This window comes from Castor canadensis, chromosome 12 (genome assembly GCF_047511655.1).
Source record: "Castor canadensis chromosome 12, mCasCan1.hap1v2, whole genome shotgun sequence".
NCBI classification, from domain to species: domain Eukaryota; kingdom Metazoa; phylum Chordata; class Mammalia; order Rodentia; family Castoridae; genus Castor; species Castor canadensis.
Genome location: NC_133397.1, coordinates 39,751,876 through 39,770,327, shown reverse-complemented (window position 1 = coordinate 39,770,327; position 18,452 = coordinate 39,751,876). Strand labels below are relative to the sequence as shown.

Genomic DNA, 18,452 nt, shown 5'->3' with positions numbered 1-18,452 from the left:
GCCAATAAAACTTTTCAAAGCACCCAACATGTCACTAGCCCTTGGAGTGCCCTCCTATTTTTTTGTTTGTTTTACTCATTCGTCTACTTAACAGGTGGCAGCCAGAGCTGAGTGCTCAGTTCTTGACTCTTAACAATGCCAAATGCAGTGGCAAGACCCTTTGCTTGGTGGGAACCCTTAAACTGATGCTAAGATAGCATCAATGCCTTATCATTTAAGTAGCTGTGATAAAAATTGATGCTATCTTAGCTGTAGTAATCCAGTTTATCCTGGGGTTAAATTGCATCTCCTGCAAAAAGATATACAAGATTCTAACCTCTAGTATCTTAGAACGCAATGGGACTTGAAAATAAGTCTCTGCCGATATAACTAATTAAGATGAGGCTATTAGGGCGGGCCCCAATCCAATGTGACTGGTGTCTTTATAAAAAGAAGGGAGAGACCACATGAAGAGACACAGGGAGCATGTCAGGTAAAGACTGGAATTGCACTGCCATGAGCCACGAGCCAAAATATGTCCCAGAAACGCTACCAGAAGCTGGAAGAGGTGAGGATCCTGCTGTTCCAGGTTTCACAGGGAGCATGCCCTGCCAGCACCTTTGTGTCAGACTCCACCCCCCAGAACAAATTTCTTTTGTCCTAAGCCACCCAGGTTGTAGTACTTGGTTACAGAGACCTAGGAAACAAATATAAGCCCCAATCTTATTTTTCTGAAACTGATTTTTTTTCAATCCAAATGTATTCCTTTACACTTACACTTGACTTCTTACTTTGGGACATATTTGTAGCCCAAAAAATCACCACAATGATTCAGTAACTTTCCTTTCTGATTCTCAGCTGCCTTACCTAGGAAGTAGTCATAACAAATATACTCAGCTTTCTGAGGGCTATATGGGCATATAGATAAAAAGCTCATGGAAACTCCAAAACATTCTGCAAATGACATTTTAAACCTGTCATCCATCTTACTTGCTGTATCCTTCAGCATTTTTGTCATTTTACAATTTGATGGCATGCCTACAGTCTATTAAGACACCTACAACATGTTTGGCATGGAATGACCTAGCCTCTGCAAAGAGGCTCCTATGAAGTTGACACCGGTCCCAGGTCCCTCTGTGGGCTGTGGTTAAAGTTCATCAAGCATGAAGCTTGGTCACATTTATTGTCTTGTTCATGAGGATGACAGTAAGGACTTGTTCAGTTGGTTGGCTTGAAGAAAGATAGCAAATGCCTCCAGCAGTTTTCTGCTAAATGTGATGTTAATTAGCTCCAACTGATTATCATTTCCCCCAAACATCCATAAACTAATTCTTTAAACCTTCTAGATACTTGCTTTAATCACACCCCTCTCAAAGTATCCTGAGTTTACATTTTCCTAATTTTAAATACTGGGAGAGTATTTGCCTGTCTCTTATCATTTGGTTTCACTTCTCTATTCTGTCATATCCAAATTACCAAATATTTTAGTAGGCACAGCACATTCTTCAGTAACCAGAACCTACAGCAGTGGTTTTCAACCCCAGCTGCACAACAGAATCACCTGGGGACTGGGGACTGGGTGGCAAGTAATGATGCTGTTGATCCATCCCCAGAGGGTCTGTGTGATTGCTTTGGGATTCAGTCTGGGCCTGAGCTATTAGGGCTCCCCAGATGAGCGTTATTAAATGCAATTAATTAATTCATCTCTTTTTGGGTTTCAGTTCCCTCCTAGTGGTTTTTGCTCTAATCATTGTATTTCACTGATATTTCTCTTGAGAGCTTGTTTGGCAGTTCTAGCAGGGGAGCGCAGCTACTTGTATACCCTTGACTGATGAAAGGTCCTCCTCTATCGGGGATGGTCGTCCTCTTTGACCGAGTGTGCAGCTTCAGGGGTGACTCACATGAAGCAGTGGAAGGGGGCACTCACCTAGCCAGCCAGATCCGTTGAATCAACCCTGGTGATCAATGGGGTGACAGATATTGCAGCCAGATCACCCTCACATCCTCAATGATATTTCCCTTGGGGAAAGAGTTGTATCCCTGCTTTTACTTTTTATTTATTCTGAATGTGTGGTGCAGAGAATTGAACCCAGGGCCTCACACATGCTGGGCAAATGCTCTACCACTGAGCTGCATCCCTAGCCCTTTGTCTTTAACTCAGAGGTTCTCATCCTGGTGGTGCACCAAAACTAAATACATCTATACAGATACCTAATCTTTGCCTGACTGGAATGTCCAGGGGATGGGGCCCCAGGCCTCTGTATTTTTTTTTTAAACTCTGGGAGTAATTTAGATCTATAGTCTGGTTGAGTCTATGTAAAGAAGCAGTAGATTTCTTTCTTGTTTTTCTTATCAGTTTTAAAAAGCCTTTTTGATGTCTAACTGCCTAAAGTTGTTCTTAGCTTCCTTTCAGGTTCCCATTATACATTGCTATACATTGTGTATAAGCATTCTTTTCAGTTTTATTCCTTCCATCGGTGGTTTATATTGATCTTTATAAAATTGGGACATCTGAGAGCTCACTGGTTTAAATGCCCCTCTCTGAGAGGGAGAATAGCTTAGTGGCTTAGCTTTTGCACCACAGTCCAACCACCTGGATTCCAGTCCTTATTCTCCAGTTACTAACCCTTCTGGCCTTAGGTAAATTATCTAGGCTCCTGTGCCCCCATTTTCTCATCCATTAAATGGGAACATTTATTATAAGGATTAACTAAAATGACATTCACGTGGTGAGAACAGTGCATGGCCTGGAGCAAATGTAAATTATTAGCATCTTTCCTCAGCATAGACCAAAACTGTAAATAGGGTTGGAATAAACAGCATTATCTTTGGGATGACCCTGGGAGAAGTTTTTATTTGGTCTTAGTTCCCAGAATAATCTGTGTTTCACCTGGGCAACCTATGCTTTCATTCCCATGTCCGCTAAGTCTAGAACTAAACTAGACTTCACGAGAAGCAGAAAGTCATGTGACTACTTGACAGACCATTCCTTTCTTCCTTGTTTTTTCTTTATTTTCACTGACATTCATGGTGTGTACTTTGTATATCCTGGTGGACATCTTTACACTTTCTGGAGTAAGGCAAGATAAGAAAAGCAAAATGCAAGGAAGAAAGAAGAAAAGAGGGCTTTTACTTTGAGCACTGCTTACTGTGACCTCATATCTCCTTTGCCTGTAATGGGGGTGTGTGTGCACAACAGTGCTGGGGAACCTGAGGCACCCATGGGAAGCGGCAGAACCAGATGAGCTGATGTTTCCTGTCAAGGGCACACACCTGGGTCTCCACATCTTCTCAATTGCCAAGAAATTCTCCCATCTGCATTTTCACATTGAATCTCCTGATTTCCAAATATTGCTAATTTAAGTTTATAATTAAATTAAAATTAAAATTTAATTAAAACAATTCTAGTCAAATGGGTTGCATAATCCTCCAGTTTGGGACCTCTACTGTATTTAGAGGTCAAATAAAGCCCCATTTGCCTTTTAAGCACAATGACTAGCTTCGTGGCTGTGAAACATGGGAAGCCACTAAGTTAGTGGCAATTCTGAGTTCTAAAGGTCAGGGTCCTTGTCGCTGGTCTGCAGAGGGACCTACACAAGCCTCAGACAGGGGCCTGGCCCGCCCCCCACCACACTGGTGGCCCTCCTCCCTGAACCACTTCTGGGGGAAAGGTACTTTGCTCCTTCCCAGGCAGTCTGTATACACTAAAACATTTTTTAAATGGATCGAATTCCCTCAGACCACCAGGCATTCTGAACAATTCACCACAGCTGAATTCTGTCAGATCAGCTGTTGGATGGAATTCAACCCCCATCCCCACCAGTTATTGTTTGCTAAACTATAAAAAACATATATTTACAAATTCCATTTAAAGAGTTACTTTGGAAAAAGAAAAAAAAAACCCTCAATTTCTAGTTATTAGCTAACACCTACCCACTCCCCTACACCTAGCGATATTTCAGTCATCAAGAGAGTTCAACCAAGACTGTGAACCCACTGGGCTCCATAGACCCAGCCCTCTGGGATCTCCATCGTAGGGAAGGCAGGCTATGACCAAATGAGGCAAAACTGCAGGGCAACTCCCTGAAGGTTTGGTTAGAAAGCAATGCCAGTTTGGAAGCCTCCAGAAGGAGGGGAGGACCCAACAAACAACTTCCTGGTGGGTACTACTCCCACAAAAGCAGGAAACACATCCTTGCTTGCCATTAGTTGGGTGGGCTTTTCAAGATGATTTTCAAAGCTGCTTCTACTTCTAAATTCTGTGGCTCAATTATTTTAAACAAAACTGAAAAATTTAAGCCCCCCCTTTTTTATTTCTCACCAGTATACCAATGAGGATAAACAAGCTTCTGAACTACTTCTAATGTGAGGGATGGCAAATTTTTCTGTGAAAGGCCAGATAGCAAATATCTGAGCTTTTGTGAGTCATGTAGTCTCTGTAACAACCAAACTACTCTGACCTTATAACACAAGCGGCATGGACAATATGTAAGCGAATGACCCTGGCTGGGTTCCAGTGAAACTTTATTTATGGGCGCTGACATCAGAATTTCGTGTGTCATGGAACATTCTTCTTCAACCGTTAAAATGGTGGGCTGCACAAACACAGCTAGGGGATAGATTTGGCCATAGTTGCCTGACCCCTGCCCTAGAGGAGAAACTACAGTGTTGCATGGACATCATACAACACAGTACAGTCACATTACATACAGGCACACATGTGGCATTTCTTGGAGAAGGACTGACACCACCCCTAGGTTAAGAACCACTGATTTAGGGTTTGGGTTGCATCTAGATGGCAGAGTGTTTGTACAGCATGTGAGGCCCTGGGTTCCATCTCCAGTACCACAATAAGAACCACTGTTTTAAAATTTTCCCCTTATTAAAAAAAAAAGCTGATTTTTCTCTGGCACAACAACTATCTCTCTAAGGAATCCACATAGAGGAGAAAGCCCTGAGAAGTTTATCCAAGCCTGAAATGTCCCCTTTTGCTTAAGGTCCTCAGACCACAGGAGTCCCCAGCATGGGACATCCCCTCTGGCCTTAGCTTCTATAGGATGCTCCATGGGAATGATGAAGTGTCCCATGTGAAACAAGTAGGGAACATCCAACATTCCCAGATACAGACTTTGAATCTAAGGCTTTTCCCAGAGGGGTCTTTTAAGTGCAGGTAGAGCCAACATCTGTAAGCATTAGCTACAGGCACAACTTGCCCCATTCTTCTTAGGGAAGAAGGCAGCTCCTAAGGACAGGGCTCACCCCTGCTTCTCCAAACCTTGTTGGCCCACCACTCTACCAGGCCTTCCCAGCTGTACACATGGACACACTTTGGCTTGGAGCATTTGATAGGAAAATCTGTTAATAGAAATATAAAGCATAAATTCCAGTGAAGAGCCAGATGGGGCCTCATGGGTGAGCCCACATTGTCTGTACAGTGCACATGGATGCTACTCAAGTCTAGAATTCGTGAATGGTTTAGAGGTATCTCTGAGGTGAGTTTCTGCTGAGGCAAGCAGCACCTGGAGTGAGGCAGGCCTGCTGCAGCTTTTGATACTGGCAGTGCCTGGCCCACCCTTTGCAAGTTTCCCTTTAGTTGAAAGGACCTGCAGAGTTTTCAGCTTTGCAGAGAGAACCAGGCTTTCTCTCTGCAGTTGAGTCTACTACCCCCTAAAGCAGAATTGAGGGCAGGCAAGGGTTCATTCCCCCTCTCCAGTGCTACAGATGAGCCCTGAAACCTGACAAGGATCTGGTGCTGCTGCTGTGTGGGAAAGGAAATGCCCTTTCCTGGGGAGCTGTCCGCAAAGCCAGCTTCTCCTGCCCCCCATCTCTGCCTCCCTTCCTCCCTGCCCCACTTTTTTCTTCCCTGCGACTTCTTGGAACTGGGGCTAAATGCTAAATAATAGCTCAGTCTATGACTAATTTCTCCAATAGCCTGGAGTTCTGGGTGGGTATCAGCCTCATGCTTCACCCAGCACTGTGCCTGGGCTAGCCTCAGTTTCTTCATGTGGAAAAAGTAATCAAGTTCACAGCTGGGGACTGGATAGGTGCTTGAGGTACAGACCCGGGACTCACAGGCCCTACACCCACCCTAAGCGAAGGTGAATGCAGTAGCGTCCAACCCCAAGAGGCTTGGAGATGTTAAACAGCTTGCCCACAGTGCCTTCAGCCAGCGAGAGGTGAGTCAGGACTGGAGTTCAGTTGTTCTGACCTGGAGGCTGGGTTCCCTGGCTTGTGCCATCCTGCCTCCCATGGTGACCTGCCAGAGGCAGCAGTGTGGCCATCTTGCATAGGAATGAAATACTCTGCCCAGCACAAGCTACCAGTTCAATCATTTCTGCCAATAGTGTGTAGCTGTGCTTAAAAAAATTGTATTCGCCCCACACCCCTCACAGTGCATGAGCCCACCAGGTCCATTAAGCTTTTGGGGGTCATTTCTTAGCTAACAGGAGTACAATGGGGCACAGCCCTGAGAAATTTTGTATTACAACCAAGAGTAAGAAATACACTTCAGGACTGGCAAAGTGGGTCAAGTGGTAGAGCACCTGCCTAGCAAGTGTGAGGCCCTGAATTCAAACTCCCACCCCAATAAAAGAAATACCTTTCATATATGTCCTAATGCATATCACCTCATGCCACCACTCTAAGCAAAGACTTAGCAAGCTAAACTTTACTACATGTGACCAATTCTACTCTAATATTCTACTCTTTTCTATCTTATTTTTTCCTACCCTATTCTTTATTAAATTTTTTTTCTGTACCTGACCACTAAACTGATTTGATAACACACTATTAGGTGGACCCTGAAGTATGGCAATGGGTATCAGGGGATCCAAGGATTGAACATGACATAGAAAATGCTCTGTGGATATCCAGGAATAAAAAGGAGACAGCACCCTGCCTGCCTCAGCTTGCCTGGGGCCTGAGTTCACTGAGCTGGGCTCTGCAGTGAGCTGGCCCCATGCAGTAAAACGTGCAGCAGCAGGACCTGAGGCTGGTGAGGCATTAGGAGCCTGTGTCTCCAGCTGGAAACAGGCAACAGTGACAAACCCGGCTTAACACGGCTGTTAACTGAGGAAACCTTTTTCATTTATTATCTGTTTTTCAAAGCAGTCATTGCTAGCAGCTGTTGGGGTTTAGCTATTCCAGGGATATTTTTGGTATCTAAAGGAGAAACTTTCTAATCTAATCTTGACAAAGGCCATGTTTCCCTACTCACCAATCTCCCCCTTTGCCTTACTTATGAAAATGTTCTAGATAGAGATCAGTTCTCTTGGTCTAGGATTTACTATTGTGCTGCCTATTGGCCTTGAAACAGGCACTGTAAACATTCAAATATGTACCTCTCACATCAAGATGAGGTCACCTACCTTCTCCCACCATTCGGCAACAATTTCAGGTTTCCTAATGCAGGATGTAACCACCACAAATTTCCAGGTATAAACTGGAATCAGTCTTGGAGGAGAGGAGAATTTAGAGATAGATCTGGGAGAGAAATACTCTCTAGACAGACATTGTGGACATTCCTGAAAGCTCTATAATCCGTTCATTCATCCACAAAAAGAGACTAAATACATGCTATGTGCCAGGAAGAGTTCTAAGTGCTGGAGGTACACCTGTGAGCAAAGCAGGTGAAACTCTATCCCTTGATAGATAAACCATATGGTGTTAATTTTTGACTTTGGGCAATAGGTCTATTGGACTGTTCTCTCTGTGACTGAAATTTTCTATAACTAAAACTTAAAATATAAGCCTCATATCTCAAAACCATGATGCTGAATGAGACCAAACACACAAAAAAAACGTAATAATACTATGCAGCTTCATTTATGTGAAACTCTAGAAATCCAATTTAATTGCAATGACAGAAAGCAGATTAGAGTCACTTGGAGCTAAAGGCATCTTTTGGGGGAAGACAGAGATGTTCTTTGTATTCAGCCTGTCAGCCGATACATGGGTACATACATTTAAAAAATTCATCAAAATGTACACTTTAAGTGGATGTGTTGTAGTGTGTAAATTTTTATTCCAATAAGATTGATTTAAAAACCTCATAAATCTCTGCCCTCACAGAGCATGCTTACATGGAGGGTTGGAAGGAACCTCCAGGATTACTTAAGTCCCTCGTTTTATAGGAAGGGAGTAGAGAGCTCCAGTCACTTGCTCAAGGTGGGCACAGATAGTAACAACAGGGACCAGCCACAGCTCCAACCAGAGTTTTCCCTTAGCTTGCTTGCTGCCTGTGATACAGTTTGGGTGCTTAATTCCGGAGTCCCATTTTTTGGGATTACTGTATTCTTAATCATTTCGTGAAACACCCACATGCCAGGTACCTGTGGCCCAGTCTCCCATGCCTCCACAGGAAGACTGTGAGCCCTGCTGCTGCCTGACACTAGCAGAGATGCTGACTAAAGTCCTAAGACCAGTTCTGATTTATTTTCTAGGTCATCTCTATTGATAAACCTACTTTCAAGGATGTGATTTTCCTCCTTCCTAACTCAGGGCAAGTTGATTTCATATTTCCACAGGTCCAGCCTTTCTCAATCCTCTTCCATATTCATCTGGGCTCACATGCCTGAAATGCTCCATTGACACCCAAGGTCTGTGCTCCAAGAAAGCCTCTTTCAAGAGAGAGTAGGTCTTAGAAAGCGGTAGCTAGAAAAAGATGGAGGGAAGTTGGCCTGGATGCATGTGGCCAGGTCATCTCAATCTGAAGAGACAGGGTTTGATGTGGAACCTTAGCAAACCTTCACAAACCTAATGTGTATCTGGTAAATCCAAAAATTCTGGAATAATAATGAAATGTCTGTTACTCATCCCCCTGTCCCCTCAACCACACAAACAATAGGAATTGAATAGGGCACCAGTCCCCCAAATGCAAAACTATATTCCCTGGGGTTTCTTCCCATGACCAATGTGCCCCTGAATAATCAAAGCCCTGAGACTCAAAGCCCTAACTTTGAAGGTCAATTCAGGCCAGGGACCTGGTTAGCCTGCAAAGTGTCTCTGTATACCTGTAGTCTTCAAATAGCAAATGCAGACTTGGCTTAAGGACCGTAGATCTGAGCCTCAACTTGGGGAGGATTGAGGTTCTTTCTGCTTTTACTTGGATGCACAAGAGCCAGCCTCTGATCACTATCCTTGTACTCCAGGCTACTGGACCATCTTTTGCCCTCTCTGCAGAGAAGGGTAGAAGGACATTGCTCCTCCAGCAATGTGGCCCCACCTGATTAGGATTTTCTACAGGGCTTGAGGGTGGAACATGGCCCTACACAAGGCTCCTGGGACCACAGATACCTTAGCTCTCAGCCTGTCTGGCAAAGCCCTCTTCTTCATGCCATCTCTCACCTTCTGTCCTGCAACCTTGAGAGGTAGGTTCAAAACTCCTCTCCCAAACAAGCACCCAGGGTTAGGTCCTGGGTTTTATACCCTATTGCCTGTTATACCCTAAGTGTTTCATCTTGTAGAGTCTTCTCCTGCTGCTAAACTTCTCCAGGTGGTACTGTGATGGTGATAATGGGGGATTATTTTCTTCCTTTTACCAACCTTCCCCTCAACTGCTGGGGAGAAAGCAGCAAGTACATTCTCAATAAATCCCCGTTGATTAGAAGTGATCTAAAGTCACCTTTTCCCAGTTGCTCCTCTTTTTCCTAACCTTTCCTAGCTTTCTCTGCCTAGATTTAGCTCCTCCAGAGTGTCAGCCCCAATTTCTCCTGCTCCTTGCTCCTTTTATTACATGTGCCCTTCAAGATCTCCCAGCAGGCCCTGTGCTACTTCAAGTGCTGGTGGGCAGGCAGAAGATTAAGGTCAATAAACACTACTTTGATGAACTCATGAAGGCATATCTCAACCTAACAGCCACATAAAGGAAAACTCAGGAGCTTATAAATGCCCAACCAAGCCCAGGCCAGTCTCACCAGACACTTCCCTTGGGTGTAAGTGGAGACTGGGGACTAACATGACATACTGGCTGGACCCCCACCCCAAGCCCTAGGAATCCTCGTGAAATCAAAGTCCTCAGATGGCAGAATTTCTTGTGCAGAGTCCATGATGCTCTACCACAGCTGCTTAGCTTAGAGAAACCTGGGAACCTGCCATCCTGGAATGGTGTCTCATTGGTGACAGCTACCATTTCAAAGCTGGGGCACTGAGACTGTGTTTAGCAAAACCATGACTGAGAATGAAGGTAGGGCCAATAAAGGAGGTGAGCATGTTCAGGGATTAAAAGGGGGTGACTGGTACTGTGGGAAAACTTGGAGCACTGCCCCAAGAGGCAAAAACACTTGGGAATCTGGCATCTGAATGAGTCACCCCCTCCTCTTATAGCACTTCCCTTCTCTAGAGATTCCCCAAGCTTAATCAGTGGCTATGTGAATTTCTGAATTTTGGCCTGGATTTCTGAGTTGTGTTCCTCCCTAGCCTCCAAAGGCCTTTCTGCACTCTCATGGCTACTGCCTGACTAAATGTGCTATTCTCCCTCTTATCTGGATGCCTGGCCCCTTACCCCTTCTGCAGAAGTACTGTCCAGGCCGGCTTTCCTAAGCCCAAGACTCCTGTGGCCTTCCTTGTCATTCCAAGTGCTTAATGGATATCAGGCACTGGGCTAATCATTCTAAGATCCCACAGGTCAAACCGGAACCGAGTTGTGTCTGATTCCAAAGCCCAGTCTCTGAACATTACATCACCCCTACAATCCGTAACTCTTAGTTCTTAGAGTATTGGGTGAAAGGAAGAGGACTTTAACAGGCTGGGGCAGGGGGCAGTACATGGAGATGACATTGGGAGACTAAAATTCCCTGAGAAGCTATAGAGTACAAAGCATCTTAGGTTTGTTGCTCGCCCTGTTCAGAATTCTAGGAGGAAGTAATCTCATCCCATTTTACAGATAAGGAGGCCAGAGGTCCAGGGTGAGGTGAATTCTTAGGATCACATGGCTGTCTTAGAAGAGCAAGCTTACTCAACCCTAGTCTCACTGAGGTCAGAGCCAGTTCCCTGTCCACTGTTCCATGCCACCACCAACAGGTTTCTAGACTCTTCCCATGCCCTCAAACCCTGGCCCAGAGCCCTCGCCCTTTGAAGGAGCTTATAGCCTCTTGGAAGCTAAAGGCCCTCACGAGGGCATGGACACAGTCTGGGGGATGTCCTCAGTGATAGGCTGTAGGACCTGGCTGAGTTCTGCTCCTCCTCCACTAGGATGGAGGATAAAGATGGTGCCTAATGGTCCTCTGGCTTCTGGCATCATGGTCTGTGCTATCACAGTCCCTGGGCAGGTGGGCTAGCTTCAAGGGAAGAGGCTGCCTTCTCTTTGGGCTCTAAGTAGGTGAGGGTGTGAGGATCTCTAGCCCACTTCCCAGGTTTCCTCTCAGCACAGCCCAATCATGCAGGAGCATGCAGGAGGGGCCTCCCTTGGGGGTCCTGCCATGCAGTATGGATGGCTGGATGGAGACGGATCATGAGGTTGAAAGGGGCCTCTATGTCACCGGCCTGTGGGCTCACCTACCTGGAGAGACTCCCCATTCTGGAGGCCTTACCTTAAAGAGGGACATTCACACTGAAGCAAACTTGAAAAGAGAGAACATGTACACAAAGAGAAGTTTACTTGGCCGCCATTTCCCTCATTGCCTTTGGCATTCACTGAGGACAGCTAGGCTTCTGGGAAGGTAACTCTGTCTTTTCTATACTGGATTTACTCATTCTAGAGCAGAAGCCCCAAGAGCTGTAATCTCAGAGCCTAATACTTTGGGGGACAAGAAGTGGGTACACAAGAGGAGGCCAGAAGCAAGCAGAATATCCCAAGATTTGCAAGGTCAGATGATACCCTTTGGTCACACCAAACATATCATTCTTCCCCTTATGGTCCCCAAAGAAGGTAAGCCCAACATTAGCACATGAGCTAAATGTGCTACTTTCATTGGTGATCAGAGAGTGCACCATCTTGGAAGGAAATCCCCAATGGGACAGACCACTGGATCCCATGCCTTGACATTGTATCCAGTGTCAAAAGCTTTGGCAGCAGCTTTGATGGATTTCCTAGATCCCTGTCCACCTACTGCTGGTGTACCTACCATCAGACATCATCCCCCAATCCCTCCCATGTGTCCTTGCTCTGAAGTCAGTCACCCCTGGAAAACTGATTTGAGTACAATTTGGCATAAAGTCTTTGGTTTGGCATGTGGATGGATAAAGGGTAGACAAGAGGAATATAAAAGAGAATGCAGAGGAGGGAGGATATATACAACAACTGGAAGAACAGATGAGAGGAAACTCTCCATGCTGAAGCAGAGGCTACTGAGAAGTGTCTTGGGTTGGGGATTAGTACAGAGGGTGACAACCTGAAGGCAGGAAACCTAGTTTGCATTCATGACAGCTGGAGAATTGGGACAGGGGTAAGAAAGAGAGGCGTAGGCGCCAGGAGAGCAGAAATCTCAGTTTAACAAACATCTCAGGAAGGCAAAAGCCTAGAGGGGACAGCAGCCAGTTGAGGTATGTGATGGAACCTGACCAGTGGCCAAATTCCAGCCTTGAATCTGGACAATCTCCTTGGTGATATCTTCAGAGCAGAGAGGCTTCCTGTAGAGGGGGTGGGAGTCAGATTGGGAGCTATTCTCCTAATGCATCCACATGCCTCCATCTAAGCATGTCCGGGCTGCAGCAGGTTTGGGTGTGTGGTGGGAGTGGGGAGGGTCAGAAGCTCTGATAACATGTGCCATTGCACCTTGGCTGTTCTCGAGTGCTAGACTGGTAATGTGGCCTTCCTGGCCTTACCTCCAGCACCTGACAAAACCAGTTCCTTCCTGAATCCTACAGGCAGGATATCCCTCAGATGATTCAGTTCCATGGCAAACTGAGGAGTGGGGCAATCACTATGGAGCAGGTTTCTGAGGATAGTGGCATTCTGGTGTGATATCAACAGGACATAGCTCGAGAGCAAGTGGAACTAGCCCTAGACAGAGGAAATCCCCAGCTCCCTCACATATCCAGCACGGGACTGAATTTCCCTGGAGGTGTCCCTTCTTACCAGGCAGGGGGCATTTGTGCACTGCCCTCCTTGCTTATTTAAACATCTCCAAATGTCTCCTTGGGCCACCACCAACTGCAAGGCTGGTGCTGTTTGCTCATAGACCCTTCCAGTGTCTTTTCTTTCACATAGAATCTATTCTTGAGTCCTGGGATCTAAGAACTTTATGCTGTTCCTGGCTGATAGTTCTCTGCCTGGGCTGCTTCTAGCCAATGTCAGGCTCTGAACCAGCTCCCCTCTCTGTCAAAGCCCTTTCTTCTCTAGCTCTCCTAGGAAGGCAACTAAGTTATATGACACCTTAACTTCAAGGAAAGCCAGTCTGATGATGGAACCCCTGCCCCATGAGTAGAAGGACAACTTTGTGGGGACATGCCTCAGCTTCCCACCGTCTCCCTTATGACTTCTTGTGTGTGATTATGTGGTTTGCCTATGGTAAGGCTGTATCTGCTAGTGGAGCAAAGGTCTGTCCCATTGCTGCCATCTGGGCTAGGCACCCGTACCACAGAGGGGGTGATGGCTCATAAAAACCTGGTGTGAGTTTTCACACTGGTCCTGTGAGGCTTTCTGAGATGAGAAATACAGTATATTCATTGTTGCAGTGGTTTTAATTCAACTTAACATCTGTTTCTGCTAGACTCAAGCCCATAGGTGACAAAGGCTAGGGCCATTTCCATGTTTCTGAAAAGAGATTTCAAGTCAGGGGCAGAGTTGGGACACCTTTCTGAGGGCTAACTAGATGTCAGTTATTCTTTTTGTTCTCCCAATTTTGATATTTTTCTTGAGAGCAATTTAAGGACTCAAGGATGGAAATGTGATCAGGTATTTAACTAGCTTGAATAGGTCTTGAATAAAGACCCATAGCTGAGAGCACTGTAAGGATCCACATGATTCAGCCAGTGTGACCAGAAACACCTCCTGTACAATGTTTCATGCTCCCCTTCCCAGATGTTCTCAGTCTCTGTTCCCATCTGACATTAAATCAGCCTAATAAAACCTCTTCCCTGACCAGGGTCAGGGATAACTCTGGCAATTTGGGGGCAGAGTGGGAACAGGCACAAGAGACGATTTCCACAGCAATAGTGAAGACACTATAGGAAATTGACTAAGACAGATGTTGGGAGCTTATAGATGACCAACATCATTCTTTTTGTCATCTTCTCAAGGGCTAGGGAAGCCCCTGGAAGACCACTTGATCCCCCCAGCAAAGGAAGTGAGCAGAATCCTGCCCTTCAGTCCAAGGTGGGGGTTCTGGAGTGACCCAAAGGAAGGGAAGTCCTGATCTCTTGTGCTCCAGGGGTCAGGGGGAGGTAGGGTCCCCTCTAACTTCTGACCTAGAGAAGTACTTTCTCCTGCCGGTTCCCAGGAGCTCCTCACACCTCTGCCCACAGTAGCCACTTCACAGTAGCCAGGACTAGCCAGAAGGGCTCACTGACTGCCTGGGCCAGGGCGAAGCCTGCACATTGTGGACTAGGTTGAGTGCTGGCATCCACTCATTTTTCCTCACTCTTTTCAGCTTTCCTGTGTCTGGCCTCTGCCTCAGTTCTCAGACACATAGTCACCTTACAACTCTTCCTCATGGCCCTCCCCTCATTCTACCTTCACTGTATGGGGAGGTGGGCACTGTTCCAGGAGTGACTTCTCTCAGAAGGTCTGCATTTACACTGGTCACTCCATCTCAAACTAAAGGCCGGAAGCCCACCAAAGGGCTCCTAGGAAACTTCAGTGAGGAACTCCTGGGATAGGAACAGTGAGGGGCTCCTGGAGTGGGAATACCGAGAAGCTTCTGGGGTGGAAACGGTGAGGGGCTCTTGGGAGTGCCAGGGCTTTGGGAAGGACTTTGGATATTGCTTAACTTCCAGATCCCACACTTCTAATAGATTTGAGTAAAAACTCTTGGGACAGGCCTTTGACAATTGAGTTCCTGTCACCTATTACATCTCAGGGAAAGACTTGTCTCCATGATTCCTACATTGAAATGTCCTTTGTGACTTATAATTAAGGCTCTTCACTACTTCCTTCCTTCCAGGGGTCTCTCTACAGACTTTCAGGCTTCCTCTGTCCACACCAGCCATCCTTCCCCTTCAGACTGCAGGGCCTTCCCTGTACCTCTCCTCTCACAGTAAACTTATTCATCCATTCCTGTCCACCCACACTGGGCCTGGGGCTCCCCAAACCTAGTTCATAGTGGTTTTGCTGACATAAGAATTTCCATGTAAGTTCTACCCATTCTGTAGATAGTGCTGATGTCTGACCAGTTACTGATCTCCAAATGGGTTTCTGTTCATTGAGCCTGGATTCTTTACTTAGCTTGATTTCTCATTTTTCTAGGAGTTGATTAACTTAGATTAAATCTAAATTAAGATTTACCCTACGATCTGAGCCTTTCTTTAGTTTTTCCTCCTCTTTCATGAGGCCTCTGGTGACCCAGTTCCCCCATTCTATCAGTGGTTCAGTTAATCTTGTTCTTTGAGACCACTCGTAGAGGTCCCAGCTCCCAGCCATTGGGCAGGTTGGCATGTGCAATGAGCCCTGCGGCAGCAGGGGACAGTCAGCCTGAGTGGCTTGTGACCCAATCCTTCCTTAAACCCACAGCATGGGCTTGGAGCAGAAGCCTAGAGCCATGGTGAGATGCGCTAGAGTGGAAGACAAGTTCAAAAAGAAAGATGGTGACCCTAAACCTAGCTGGTCCCAAGCTCTGTGCTCTCCCCAGAAAAACCATGCCAACTGAAGAAGGAAGCACATGAGGAACTATGACAGGATAAAGCATCCAGATATGGTCCACCTGCCATGCTCAGGTCTGGTAGAGGCCTGAACCATGCCCATGGAGCATTCTAAGATCATAGCACTATCAGTAATGGCTCCCCAGAAAACATTGTGGAGTAGAATGGAATTCTTCTCTCAGGATTTACAAAGCTCAGGAGGGTCTTTTCTACACTTGGAGGTGAGGAGACAAGGCTTTCCTGAAAGAATGTGGATAATGGAGGGCTGACTGGATGATCTCAGGTCAATTTTGTCTTGGGCCCTGGCCTCACGGCTCTGGGTTCCTGCCCAATAAACTTGTGTATTATATTCTCCCCTTTTACTTGCAAGAGTCTGTCCCCTGGCTATCTGGATGTTCAGTCTGAGAAAGATCATCTCACTGGGCTATGAAACAACAGAATTAACATCTCCCCATACACACACACACACACACACACACACACACACACACACACACACACACACACACTTTCCCTCTCTCAGAAACAGAACTCTCCCCATTTCAGCAGAAGACTACTGCCAGGACATGGTCTTTGTCTTCTGAGTCAAGCCCACAGTCCAGATGGCAGTTCTGCTCCTCTTCCCAACCTCTGAATGTCGCATACCCTTAACTCTCCTTACCCCCATGTTTGGCATGTGGGAGTTGGCAGAACAAGGATGGAAGGCAGGAAGAGAAGGGACTCTGAGAGGGCTCAAGAAATGGCCTATTCAGGTGGGACTGCCGTGCAGAATTCCAAGGCCAGTCTTTTTACACAGCACTGAGTCCCAGCATCATGCTCTGTGCTAGTGGCGCATAATGACCTTGAGTAGTATTTAGTTAATATGTTCCTTGAAATGTACTCTTTCAAAAACCAACCCCATTTATCTATGAGGAAACCTTATATTGCTATCAAGTAAGGAAAACTAGCATCATCTCTCTCTCTCTCTCTCTCTCTCTATATATATATATATTTTTTTTTTTTTCTTTTCTTTTTTTTTTTTTTTTTGGCAGTAATGGGGTTTGAACTTAGGGTCTCTTGCTTGCTAGGCAGGTGATCTGCTACTTGAGCCATGCCCCCAGTCATATTTTTTTGATCAAAATATACAGGTGAGCCTCTATTTAGATAAGAAGTGCTCTTCTGTGACCCTCACAGACCATCACCTCAGTTGATTGTTGGTTTCATATTTTCAGCTGTCAATGATCAGGGCCTGAGATTCTCTCCCTCAGAGAGGGTCCCAACCACAACCTGCCTTTGGCACCTGTGCCCCAGGCCAGGCCTTCTGGGCACACACAGCCTACTGCACAGGTGCCCAGCTGACCCTTGGAGTGGAAGGTGCTTAGGGCTCCACTTACAATTCTTGGTTTGAAGGGGGGCTTGATCTTCTTCTGCTCCAAGAGCACCCAGTCGATTTCCTTGAAAAACGGGTGCTGCTTGATGGCGTCCTCACCGTTCTGCGCAGCCACACAGCCCAGGCGCTTGTGGGGGTTCTTGGTCATGAACTGTGGACATAAGGAAATGACATAGAATTAGCCTTGCATAGGCTGCAAGGCAGAGACTGAAGCCAGTCTAGGAAGCATCTTCCAAGTCACCTCCTATGCCTGTGTTTGCACTTGTAGGAACCTCATTCTTGGGGTGTTCTGTGACTCTTGCCTATATGATGTGGTATGTGCCAATCACCACTGTAAACATAGCATGTGTGTGTGTGTGGGGGGGGGTACTATTGTTATCTCTACTTTTAAGAGAGGTACTTGAGGTACAGAGAGGCTAATTAACCAGGCCAAAGTCACATGGCTACCAAGTTGAGATTAGGATCTCAGATCCTTACTACCTCTCTGATTCCCTGAGAGTCCCAAGTCTTCTCACCAATGAGACTAGGATTAACAGCGAGAGGTCAAGTTCTTTTTGAGGTAAAGAAAGAAGACCAGGTATTCATGTACAGGTAAATGATCAAATGTAACTCCTGCCCCTTTCCTTTTCCCATCCCTGGCCATGCCCACTTTTTAATATTTGAATTTACAGTCTCTACACAAAAATGCCCATGTAGGTCAAAATGTAAAGAACAAGAAAAGGAAAGGATTATTGCTTATGGGCAAAGCACACTGAGTTGTATTATGATCTAGGTGGTGTTCTGTGCCCACCCCCCGACTCCAGGTGAATTCATTTCTATTAAATGAGTCAGTCCTGATGGTGAATATCACCATAACTGAACAACTGCATACCAATATAATCCCCCAAAAATGCTAGTAGGGGAAACATTTCTGAGAGCCGCCGGAAATGAAGGTGTATGTATGCATGTGTGTTAGAGACAAAGTGCTACATTTCATGGGGCAAAGGAACTTGAGAGTGCAAAGTATAAGACAATGGAGTAATCTATAATGGTTGAATTTCAGGATTCACCAGTAAGGGAGACAGACCGTCTTGGGCCGGGAGCAACACCTCCTACCATCTCTCACCTGGTACTGTTGAAACCAAATCACGTAGGACTGCTTTGGGGAGAGCTGCAGGTAAGAGGGTGAAGGAGCGCCGACGAGATGCGAATGGGAATGGGACAGAAGCATTCGATCTCTCTCTCATCTAACATGTCAGTGAGGTCACTCCTGCTTAAAGACCTTGGGTGCCCCACACCATGAAGTCTATACTTCTTGATATGGCACACAGGAGGCTCCCGTCTGAACCATGTCTACCTTGCCAGCCCTCGGCATCCTTTAATCTTTCTG

The 18,452-nt window shown here is 46.0% G+C and overlaps 1 protein-coding gene across 1 annotated transcript in view; it reads right to left on the bottom strand.

Annotated features, from left to right (window-relative positions):
- Prkce (protein kinase C epsilon) overlaps positions 1 to 18,452 on the bottom strand; it is a 491,234-nt gene that overhangs the window by 9,415 nt on the left and 463,367 nt on the right. Inside the window, exon 14 of the mRNA XM_074049619.1 lies at positions 17,088 to 17,234. Coding sequence (XP_073905720.1) covers positions 17,088 to 17,234 — 147 coding nt within the window. The remainder of the gene's footprint in view (positions 1 to 17,087; positions 17,235 to 18,452) is intronic.